At 37.5% G+C, this 12,913-nt stretch overlaps 1 protein-coding gene across 1 annotated transcript; it reads left to right on the top strand.

The window, feature by feature from the left end:
- The first annotated feature begins 4,882 nt into the window (after positions 1-4,882).
- On the top strand, positions 4,883-10,393 carry LOC149285904 (T-box brain protein 1). Its single transcript, XM_089494721.1, has 6 exons — positions 4,883-5,571; positions 6,011-6,165; positions 6,390-6,511; positions 7,051-7,209; positions 7,706-7,767; positions 9,559-10,393. Exons 1-6 carry the CDS (start codon positions 4,883-4,885, stop codon positions 10,391-10,393), a joined length of 2,022 nt encoding a protein of 673 aa, XP_089350847.1.
- The last annotated feature ends 2,520 nt before the right edge of the window (positions 10,394-12,913 follow it).

The following is a 12,913-nucleotide window of genomic DNA, read 5'->3' on the forward strand; positions in this document are numbered from 1 at the left end:
AAGAAAAAATGCAACTCTACATGGTAGAGTACTCTTTTCATGTATCTTTTAATTTGCACCACTAGATATTATTTGCCATTATTACAACCTTCCACCACATTCTTGGTAAATTCTACCATAGTGATTTCGGAGACCTTTTGAAGGTGTATGTCAAAATGGTTAAGGCAAGTAGGAAGCTATGATTAAAAAATATATATAATCATTATACCCATTGCTTAAGCCCTTTTCTTTGCCACCTGAGGCTGTGTCTCATTGAGCCTCATTAACTGTACTCTTGGCACCTGCCTAGTGTTTGGTGTTCTGGTCATCCCTCTGCTTTACATCTGTCATTAATAGATGTAGTTCAATTAAAGTGTTGCTTCTCTCTCCTCTGGAATGTGTTCTATGGAATCGATGGACACCTGGCAGGAGACGTGGTCTTCTCTGAGTTTAACGAGTTAAGAATGTGGTGTAGTATGGAATCAGAGGAGTCGCCTTTATTGCATTCTGTAAATGTCAGTTCCAGCACGAAGTACAGTTTGAACTTACAAAATGCAGCTGAACACCACAGAATCCGGAGTTTTGACTTCCAAGTTCTTGTGCTTTACACCTGCCAGGTGGGATGTTGTGAATGATGGAGGGCCTCCTGCTGCAGTCATTTTAACAAAATCCACCCTTTAGAAAACAGAATGTGTAAGAATTTTCAAAAAAATGTTCTTCGAGCCAAAATTGTGTTGATAGTAAAGAAAAGGCTATTTCATTTAATGAAAGCTGAGAAGTGTTTTAAAACTCCCATAATAGTTTACTGAGCTGAAGGTATGAATTATTATTTTGATGCATAATTTCATGTAAGATCTGAATACACAACAAATGTGTCATAGATAGAACATTTTTTTTAAATTGACTTTCATGTATACATCACTATCTGCTGTTTAACTTCTGGTGGGTACCTAAATCAAGCCTATTACCTACTTTTAGATTAGGCTAAACCGTAGTTTGCCTCTTCTTCCCTGCATAATTTATTGACTTTATGTATTGTAAAGTCTTTTTTATAATATAATTATGATGGGCTGCTTTGAGTAAAGAACGCCTTTGTTTCAAACCCATGGATACATAGTCTGTGTAATACTTGACTCCAATTGCATTATAAAAGACTTGCTGTGAATTTAGCCTTCAAGAGAAGGTCTGAGCTGGCCATCCATAATGCTGCTAAATTTGGAGGATGGTTGTCGGGAACCTATTAATTTGTACATCTCACCTTACCTTAGTTTAGTTTTTGTACATCCACTTACTCATTTCCCATAAGACTTTTAATCTTATATTACATTTTATCTCCAAACAAAAGATGTCTGAGCAATCAAGGCAGATTGGTTGACCATGAGGCACAACAGTTTATTTAAGTGAAGAACAATTTAGTTTCAAACCTATGGATTACCTGATCAAGGTTCATTTGTGTGCAAAAATTGGGTCTTACCAGTCTCACATATGCAGTGTACTTTGATATAGACTCATTGCCATTATATAAACAAGCATGCATATCACAATTCAAGATAGGTATCCTTGCTTTAGCTCTCACCTTGTTTAGAAAACCAGAGATTTATTTTTAGTTTATATAATAAACACATTAGTTTATTTGAACCTGAAACCTGAAGGGGTTTCCAGATTTCTTCCTTACAGAAGGCTATTTAATTAGATGGGCTTGTGGTAAACACTGATCAAAGGCCTTTGTTTAGGAGGTCCCTACACTGAGTTTTATTTTGAAGGCTATGCACTGAGGATACACACATTAAGTGTGTTTTTTGTAAAGATTACATATACTGTCCACCTAAGTAAAGAAAGCTGTAACTTGGTGGATGTCAGAATTTGTCATCAATAGCCACATAAACACACACACACACACACACACACACACACACACGTTTTAGCTCCTTGCCTTGTGGCTTCACAATTTACCATCTGCTTACTAGTAGAGTTTTGTTCACTGAGTTATTATTGAGCTCCTCATGGAGGGCTGCATATGTGTAAGGCAACTGCCCACTGGAGAGTGCAATATTTGCTGGGGTATAACCACAAGGACAAGTATACACCTTCGTTTCCAGTGGTGCACTTTACAAATGTACCTTGAGGTCAGTCCTTGGACATACTTGTTAGACATGATTTTATTAATCCCACCAGACCATTATACCACAGGGTGTTCTACTGGACAGTCAAATGCCTGGGACAGGTGAGTAGGCGAACTTCTCTTGGAAAGACTCTAAAAATGTATTACGTTAATGCTAGAAGGGCCTTTGTCAAGATGGTCATCCTAACAAAAAAAACAAAACCCATTCCAGATGGAACAATATGAAAAGAATCCTGTGCATGGCTGCATGAAGAGCAGGACTAGCATGAAACAGCCCAATGGACCAACCCCAGCTAAAGGAACCTGTAATAAAAATATGAATATGTGATAAAAGGATACAGAAAGGACCCAGTTGTGTAAATAGTTTGTTGTTCTAATTAGCACGGTAGTTATGTTTGGAATTAAAGATTTTTTTTCTAGTGGACTGTGTTCAGCTCCCCCTTTGTCAGTTCTCTTGGTGCATGGTTCTGTCAATGCAATACTTTACATCTTCTCAGTGCATTAACTACAGGAACATCTTTGGAAAACACAAAAAATGCAGGTTTTTTTCTCCACATGAAAAGGTCACTCGGAGAGAAAACAGAAGATCACCTCCGTCATACATTTGTATGTATTAGTGATACAGATAAATGCAAAACACTAAAAGACACTACCACTCTTGGTGCATATATTCAAGGGGTTGATCATAACAAAAAAATTTAAATAAACAAGATCCAATTGTAATCCAAAAAATTATTTGGTATTTTGGACATTTGATTGAATTCTAATACTTTACCATTTTCTTATTATATTTGCAAGAATAAATATAATTTGACTTTGCATTTGGTTGATGATAATGCCATCTTTTAAATTGGGATTTGGTAATTTTTTACATAATGTAATTAGTAATAATAAAAAATACTATGATTATGCATAACAGTGGGCACTGTGCATGGCTATGAAACTACAAATTATCATCAGCTCCTCATGTAAATGTGTCCATCTAAATTTACCCATCACCAATTTGACAGGTTCCTCACTTTATTTACTTTTGCTACAATTTATCAAACTCACATGCTGGCCTTTTGAAAGTATTGTTAACATGAACTGCAGCTGTTTGAACTACACCACCCATCATGCCCAGCCATCCTTTCAGTGCAATGGGATTAGAAGCCATTAATTGCACTAGCTCCAGAAGCTTTGCATTGTTGAAAATGTAGTCAGGACATGAACAATGATGTCATTGATGGCTCATAATTAATAGGAAACCAATGTATTCTTGGAAAATGTTATAACGTCTGCTATAGGTTCCTATTAACTAGAGATGGTATACATAAGCAATCCTCAGCAGGGATAAGGTCCATTTATATCATACATGTTATTAGTAGGGTCCCCATGGTCCCTTATTATCAGTGGTGCATCATTTAGAGTTCCTCTAATTTAAAATAGGGGGTCTTTGTACCATTGTTGATGTGCCCCAGTAAATGTACTATAAATACAGGGTATATGTATAACATTGCATAAGGCAATATGCATGCATTAACATAAAGAGTGATACAAAGAAAAACAGTAAAACAATATAACAAAATGTAAAGCTTGTTAATGTAAGCTTTTATTTATTATAACTATATAATGCGTTTTAATTGTATTCCTCTGAGTTGAACCAGTAACTAGAAAAATATTTATCAACTCTAAAAAAATAAATCAATTTCTTACAAACAATTAACTGTTTCTGTGCTTTAGGGCATCTAATATAGAAACACTGAACAATGTTTAAAACCATAAATCTTTGTTGAGCTCCATTTTTTTCGGATAGATCGACTGAAAAGCCCCTCTTGTGTTTAATATGTAATCTATAATCTAATATAATATATATATATATATATATATATATATATATATATATATATATATATATATATATATATATACTGTAAATGGATAGATATATTATTTTCTTTGGGGTTTGCACTAAGGCTTTAAGAATTAAATATTTAATAATACTATAAAGGATGCCATAAACATCACTCCAAATGCATCATGTCACTTCCATTCAGCATCTTATAATTATTTCAAATCTTTCACCCAAAGACTCAGTGTTTTCCCTTTCGCCTGAAATCACACAGTCCAAACGCTTATATATATATATTTCCTTCTTCTTCTACTTCTACTTCTTCCTAAAAGGTGCCTTGAAATCAGTGCTTGCAGCTGATAGTAGGAGGTGTAGGAAATGCCCCATATAAAAACCCCACATGGTGTATGGGCTGAGCATTGTGATTGCAGTAACAAGTGATCTTATCATTTGTACCTAACAAGCACCTAACTTAGCTTATCTACCCCGAGAGGATCTCATCAAACCCAGGTCATCATCACAATCCACCGGGAAAGGGTTAAACATTCTAAGGGGTAAGATACCTTCAAAATAAGGAAAAAATAAATAAAAAAGGCACCAACACCCCAAACTCCCCCCCCCCTAAACTGTGCTTCAATTTGCCATCCCAGCAACCAGCAGACAGGTGATTATCCTAATTAATGTCTATCTAATTAAATTACTGTCAGCAGTTAACCAATGGCAAGAGCTGTCTCATCAGCTCCAAGTGAAGCAGAATCAAAAGTGAGTTGTTGTGTTCCTGCCTCATGGAGTCAATTGGCCAATCTGGGCTGCCAAGCAAAGTGGATTCAAGCCCTGGGAAGAGGCAGTAGAGTGGGGTGGGAGATTTAATTGTTCCCCTGGATGTGTGGATGGTTCATGTGAGTGCACTGCAGTAACAGGGGGTCTGAGGGGTTAGTTGGATGCTAGCTATGCAGTTAGATCACTGCCTCTCTCCTTCCATCATGCTGTCCAAGAAATTCCTGAGTGTGAGCAGCAGCTACCCTCATCCAGGAGGATCTGAGCTGGCTTTGCATGACCATCCCATCATCTCCTCCACTCCTGACAACCTGGGGAGAAGTTCACCTCTGAAAAAAACTAGCAGGGGGATGACGAATCAGTCTGATCCAGACAATTTCCCTGACTCCAAAGACGCACCAGGGGACGGCCAGAGGAGTAAGCTGTCTCCTGTCTTGGATGGGGTCTCTGAGATTCGTCATAATTTCGATGGATCTGCAGCAGATCGCTATCTCCTCCCTTCTCAGTCCCAGTCTGTATCCTCGGCTCCCACTACTATGTTTCCCTACCCCGGCCAGCATGGACCTGCTCACCCAGCCTTTTCGATCGGGAGTCCCAGCCGGTACATGGCTCACCATCCAGTGATCACCAATGGAGCTTACAACAGCCTCCTGGGCAGCTCTTCCCCGCAAGGATACCCCGGCGCCGGATACTCCTACGCCCAGCAGTATGGACATTCTTACCAGGGGCCACCTTTCTACCAGTTCTCTGCCGCCCAGCCCGGACTGGTCCCCGGGAAGGCTCAGGTCTACCTCTGCAACAGGCCACTTTGGCTGAAGTTTCACCGGCACCAGACGGAGATGATCATCACCAAGCAGGGCAGGTAGTGGCACTTCCCGGCCGCCTGCGGCTCAGCTGCACTCACCGACGTGTTTCGGTTTCAGGCACCGAATTTACTCCCACGTTTAGGATTTCTTTTTTTTCCCGTTTATACATTTCACTTTTTTCATGCTGTTTTACGTTAGTGTTTTTTTACAATATTTTCCTTTTTTTTTTTTTTTGCTTTATTTAATTCATAATTAAAATATTAACTGCACGGGTTATTTTAAAACATAAATTTCATTTTTTTATTTTTTAAAAAAAAAACTCTAGCATGTGTTCCTTTTTTAGATGTAGTTGTATCTTTTAGTAGCAGATTATTTTATAGTAGCATTTTGCATGCACAAGCTTTCTGCATCTGAATTTTTCTTATATTCCTTATTTTATCCTTAATTTCCAACCTGCTATTCTCCTTTCTAAACTATTTTTCCCCTTTCCACCAGACGCATGTTCCCTTTTCTAAGTTTTAATATTTCTGGGCTGGACCCCACGGCACACTACAATATTTTTGTGGATGTTATCCTTGCTGATCCAAACCACTGGCGGTTTCAAGGGGGAAAGTGGGTTCCTTGTGGCAAAGCGGACACCAATGTACAAGGCAAGTCCCAATTAACACATTTTTTGTTTTGTCTTATCCTTCCACACTTTTTTTTTTTTTTAGGTGAGAAACATTCATTAAAGCCTTTTGTGTTCAGTCTAAGGAGCAGATGACACGAAAAATAGAAGGGTTTTTTTTTGTTTTTTAAATGTAAATGATCCAAACTGGGGAAAAAGGGAAATTCGGTTTTTAAAAAATGTGGTATATATTGTGTAATCTAACAGGTAATAGGGTGTACATGCACCCAGATTCCCCCAATACTGGAGCCCACTGGATGAGACAGGAAATTTCTTTTGGAAAAATGAAATTAACCAACAACAAAGGAGCTTCTAATAATAATGGCCAGGTAGGTGCAATGTCCTGCTATTCATGTTCATGTGTTTATGAGAAGGAATTGTACTTGTCTTGTATACTACCCAGGCTTGCTCTCCCCCAGCACAGAATATATTTATAGCATGTGTGTCATTCAAAGCCATCTGTAGAACGCATTTCAACACTTGCAGATCCTTGAAGCAGTCTGGAATAAATTACTGTGCATAATCTATATTGGCTGTTCCCAGCTCGTTCATTAGGATATACATCCAGTATTCTGCATTTTCACACTTTGCAGTTAAATTCACATTATTTTTAAAAATGCTTTTGTAAGGCGATCCATTAATGAAAGATCTGCAATGTGTTTATGTGATATCTCTTTGCATGGAAATTATATCATTGCCTAGACACGCTCAGTGAATATTTTAAGGTCTTAATCTATAATAATAATAGTAGCAAAAGGTCTGTATGTTGGCCACAATCTCCCTTTTCATACACTGATTTAATCTATATATATATATATATATATATATATATATATAATCTCAAATGTTTTATGTTTTTGGGGGGCAGATGGTTGTTCTGCAGTCTCTTCACAAGTACCAGCCCCGGCTCCATGTGGTGGAGGTGAATGAAGATGGTACAGAGGATACCAGCCAGCCTGGAAGAGTTCAGACCTTTACATTTCCAGAGACCCAGTTTATTGCTGTGACTGCCTACCAGAACACTGATGTAAGCATTAGTTTCCAGTCTCTGTGTGTCACCCCCAAGCTGTACAAAAATGTTCAAAATCGCCCCTACTTCTATACATAAAGAAATGTCTATTCTCTGTGGCTCACAAGGTGTTATCTTATTACAAAATATTTTTGTGATAGGGAAAACCCCCCCAAATTTTGACTCATTTTTTACTGCAAAATGTGAAATTAACATTACAATAAACGTATGTGCAGTCCATTCATATTCGGAATATAGTGCAATAAAATTGGATTAAAAAATATTTTTGTTAATATATATATTTAATGTTCTGCAAATTTATATAGATATATCTCTAGAATGAAACATTAAATGACGCAGAAATTGATATAAAGACGATTGTTTTAAATTACACATGAAATAAGTGAACACACCCAAATATCGAAATGCCTCAGTATAAACTATTTTAATTTAAACATTTAAAATTCGTTTTGTAGGTGCTCAAGACTAAATCTTATACTTGCTTTTGTCCTAGATTACACAGCTAAAAATTGATCATAATCCTTTTGCGAAGGGTTTTCGGGATAATTATGACACGTAAGTAAAATGTTCAAATTCCTCTAAACTTGATCAAATTATCCACGTATTATTTTTGTGTGGGAGTATATAATATTTTTTTTTTCCTTAAGTACCTAATCATACAGTTACACTTATTTAGTAATCTGATAACTAGCACTGTGTTTTTAACTTGGAACAGGTGGGGATTTTAATACTTTTAATAATAATCTGAGGTTGTCCTATAAACCCTCATTAAACCAGCAAATTAAAGTAGAATCACATTTATTTGTATGATTAATTATAATAATACATCGGGCACTTAGCAGCCTACTTTATGTTAGAGGCAGGGTAATGCCAGACATGGTATTAGATTTTTGGTTATAAATTAGAACACCATAGGTTTGTTGTTGTGGCCAGAGCAATTTAGGTGCTTAATGCTTATGTCGCCTGCATGGACTATAATGCCTCTGGCTGATTCTGATGGGAGTAGAATTCAAGGTTTTTGCAGCAAGTTGCTGTTCCGTATGTGCCAGCAGGTCTAAGGAGTTACCAAGTATATATAGTAGTAATGATTATGCTTTTGTTAACTGTTGGTTTAATGCAACATAAACCAAGTTTATGCTGAATTTCTGGATTATTGGATCTATTACATACCCATTACTACTGTATCAGACTTCAATGCCCTACTGTAGTAACACATTGTGTATGTGGAGTTAAAACACAGTGTATATTGACAGACTTTTAGTGAATCCTATCTATTAACATTCCTATGAACTACCAGCTACAGTAATGTATAGCAAATACAGTATATTAGTGCATGAATATATTGTTAGATTTATTTCACTGTGCTATGTAGTAAGATGGGAAGGTACAGGCTCTGGATTATTAAAATACATATTTTTAGGAATTTCAGTGATTTTCAGATACATCTAGACTTCTGTTTTTGTCTTCCTGACATATAAATATGAAAATGTGTCTTAATCCATTGTATAGAGGATGCTGCTCTGTGGTGTATATTGTGATAAAATAATAGTGTGCTGTATTTGAGATCTAAAAATGCTTTATGATAACGTTCTCTAAAGAAGACCCTGTACTGACTCTTATAATCCTGCCAATACATTGTGACTTAAAAAAAGGAAGGGGCGGCAGCATTTATCATGGCTAAAGTCTGGCCAACATGTTTATGGAACGAATACATTGATACACTTAGAGTAGGCCAGAAAGGATCCAGGCATCGTGCAAAAACTTTTAGGTTTAATTGCCGTAGGAAACAAACAAACTCTTACTGCAATTACACCTAAAAGTATGTATGTGTGTGTGTGTATATATATATATATATTTATTTATTTATTTTTTTATAGAAAAAAAATGCAGGTAGTGACCCAAACAATCTTTGTTTACTAGCCCAATGGGCCATACTGTCCATGCGCTGGTTACATTAGAACAGCACAAAGTATCTATTTACTAGGAAATCGTACACTACTGTTACATTGCTGTGTGTGTATGGATATATAATCTCACTCACACATACTTTTCTTCGTGATATGACTGCAGCGCGCTCTGTGCCCTACTATACACAACAGACCCTGTGCAGTTGAGCAGATCATGTGACATTTATAGCTGCTGTATAATTAGTCCACTTTTTTTTTTTTTTGTTATAAAATCTGTTTTTTGGTTTTTTTTTTTTATGTTGAGTGATCAGTGGCTGATCCTGTGTGACTTAGTTAATGACATGGCCTTCAGGTACTGTACACGGGGTAATAGAGCCCCGATGATGAGACCCATGCTTATTTGATAGCCCAGCGCTGACCTTGGTTCTATGTCTTTCAGGATCTACACTGGCTGTGACCTGGATCGCCTCACCCCATCCCCCAATGACTCCCCACGCTCACAGATCGTGCCCGGGGCCCGCTACTCCATGGCAAGCTCCTTCCTGCAGGACCAGTTTGTTAGCAACTACGCCAAATCGCGTTTCCACCCTCCAGGAGCCGTGCCCGGGGCAGGCACTGACCGCAGCGTCCCCCACACCAATGGGCTGCTGTCTCCCCAGCAGGGGGAAGACCCCGGTGCCCCCTCTCCCCAGCGATGGTTTGTGACCCCAGCAAACAACCGTCTGGACTTCACCACCACCTCAGCCTACGATGCGGCCACGGACTTCGCCGGCAACGCTGCTACACTGCTGTCTTACGCTGCTGCCGGAGTGAAAGCTCTTCCCCTGCCAACCGCCGGCTGCACCGCGCGCCCCCTGGGCTATTACAGTGACCCCGCGGGATGGGGCGCGCGGAGCCCACCCCAGTACTGCACCAAGTCTGGCTCTGTGCTCTCCTGCTGGGCCCCTGGGGGGCGGGTGGGGACTACCAACCCCTACCTGGCAGGAGTGGAAGAAGCAGAGAGTTTGGCAGCAGACCGATCCCCCCTTGGAGAGGACACCAAACCCAAAGACCTGTCTGACTCCAGCTGGATTGAAACCCCTCCATCCATCAAGTCCATGGACTCCTCAGACTCCGGAATATACGAACAGGCCAAGAGGAGGAGGCTCTCACCTCCAGACCCTGCGGTATCTGGCAGCTCCTCGCCCCTAAAAAGCGAAGTGCTGCCCTCTAGGGACTGTGAGAAGAACTGCGCTAAAGACCTAGGCTATTATGGCTTCTACACTCACTCCTAATCTATGCCACTGATTATAGTCTTAAAGCGACACCTCTCGAGGACACTGAATAAGCTAACATTGGGATCCACAGCACTGACATTTCTACTAGAACACTTATTATTGGGGTCTCTCTCACTCTTCCTTCTTTTTTTCTTTTCTTCCAATATCCACCTACAATCACCTTGAGGACACCTACAACTTTCTAATGGCTTCCTTGGGACCCGGATTCACACCCTTCACACTTTACTCACCTACCTTCCTTCACCCCTTTTCAACCCCCCCCCCATTGGATGACTTCAACACCAATGTGAAGGGTATAGGGCAGATCAGCACCGCGGACAGCACTGCCTCTGCTGCGGCCGCGCCGTGGACAGCGCCTCCTGCTATTCCCAAAGTAGATGCCTCCTTGTAGCACGGTCCTTAAGGAGATCCTGACTTTGTTCCTGGTCCTCCTAGGCCATAATTTTTTCCATGGTAGGGATTTTAAACAAGCTTTTAAAGCTGTGAAATTACTGTCTATAATTATGTTAAATTTGTGAAGTCGCCAGTACAGTTCCCTTTTAAACTTTATATATATATATATATTTTTTTTTTAAACCTTTTGCCATTGATTTGGTTAAACGTTTTGCTAGATGTTGCGGAATCGGCTGACAACGAAATACCTGAGATGTGCACTTGTATATTTAATACTAACGTCATTTTATCTGTTTTAATAGCCTTTTAACCCAAGGACTTTTTTTTTTTCCCCATAAAACTGCTGGATTTACAAAAGTGTCATACACGTTAAAAAGAAACTTATGGTATATTAACCTTTTATTTACTGTGCCAAAATCAGGGCATTGGAAAGCACCGAATCCTTTCATACCATCCTTTCATTGAAATTTTAATTATAAATCTATTTGAAAAAAAAACCATGGCAAATACTGCATTTCCGAACTGCTGGTGACCTATAGTGTAGTCCAGTGAGAATTTTAAATGTGATTTGTATATGACATTCTAGAACCAAGGTCCGTTTTTAAATGTCTGGGAGAAAATGCATAGTATAGCGGATTCTTTTTTGTCTAAGTCTTGTTGAATTTAACAAGCGTCATCATTATAGATTATGTGAAAAGCTGGATTCACAGTTTATTTTATAAAATACTCTATCCAAAAGAACAAAATGCAATTCTCTCTATACATATGTGTACATTTCGGGATGCTTTTTGATTTATTTTTTATCACTGCATTTGGAATTATTCGTTGTTTGTGATACCAGCCTTTGGAAGACTTTGTGCAACTTAGATGTTTTTAATTTTTTTTATTTATATATAGATTTATTTTTTTTTCGTTTTGTATCGTCTGTATTACGACTGAAATAAATCCTCAAAACCTTAGTTTGTTTCATAAACTAGTTTTTTGTTTAAAAAGAAAAAAAAAATAAAAATAAAAATTCAACGAACCAATATTACTTATACGTTTCCGTAGATATATATTAGTTCCGTAGCTATATGTATATATGTATTCCATGAATTTGGCTAAATTCATAAATAACATTTCAATGCACAACGAATCTTATTTTAATGGTATAAATTTCGTGAAAAGCTTTAAAAAAAAAAACACCATATATATATATATATATATATATATATATATAATCGTAATTATTTCTCCTACAAACTCGGAAAATTAATTGTTACATGCTATTCTATATTTAAGCAGGAATAAGTTCCCTTAATAGAGAGGCACTTAGGATCTCTTATATTAGGGCATATACATTAAATCCGACAAAGCTAAAATCTGTAGATGTCGGAATATATAATTTCTAAACACACGTACATAACAGGTGAATCAAATTCAAGAATTTAGATTTTGTAAAATGGAATATATATATATATATATATTTACATTTATATATTTTTACATTTATTCAAGTTTATAATTCAGACACACGGCACTTATGCTTTCATTTTATTATCTAGGTGGGAACATTCGTATCCCAATACAATACTGACAATTTTTAGGTTTTGAAATTTCCTTAACAGAATCCTTTTCACACTGGAAAGAAAATATTCAATAATTTTGCATCAGTTTACATTGATATAAATTTTATACTTTACATTAAGATTCTATATTTGTGTAAGATTTATAAATCCAAGGTGAATATGGGATTTTATGTACTTTTTTTTATTTTTTATTTATTTATAGAATAAATGTATTTGCAGTTTCAATCGGTACTTAAAATATAAATAGGACTACAGTGCTTTATATAATTTGATTGCCAATCATTCTTTTGGACTGTGATTTTAGCGTTCTAGATTATAGGAACTCCGAATTCCTGTCTATTAGCAAAGAGGTTCACTGCTGTATAATGAACTTACTATGAAGTGATGGGAAATACTCTGGTAATATTTAATGAGAATCTAATTAAGCTAAAACACCCCACCATTCCTATATGACCCTGATCTTATGATGCAGTGTTAGTCTGAATTTTGGATCAAATCATTATCTCCATGCACAGGATCAGGTTATCAGGATCTATTTTATACTATTTGTGCTTCC

This window comes from Sceloporus occidentalis, unplaced genomic scaffold (genome assembly GCF_023333645.1).
Source record: "Sceloporus occidentalis isolate IW3139 unplaced genomic scaffold, rSceOcc1.0.p SCAF_74, whole genome shotgun sequence".
Classification (NCBI taxonomy): Eukaryota; Metazoa; Chordata; class Lepidosauria; order Squamata; family Phrynosomatidae; genus Sceloporus; species Sceloporus occidentalis.

Bases quoted from the DNA above. Each gene is read 5' to 3' on its own strand.
- LOC149285904 (XM_089494721.1), top strand. From the start codon at position 4,883: ATGCAGTTAGATCACTGCCTCTCTCCTTCCATCATGCTGTCCAAGAAA. The intron at 6,166-6,389 runs GCAAGTCCCAAT...GTAATCTAACAG, and splicing joins AGCGGACACCAATGTACAAG to GTAATAGGGTGTACATGCAC. The intron at 7,210-7,705 runs GTAAGCATTAGT...CTTTTGTCCTAG, and splicing joins CTGCCTACCAGAACACTGAT to ATTACACAGCTAAAAATTGA.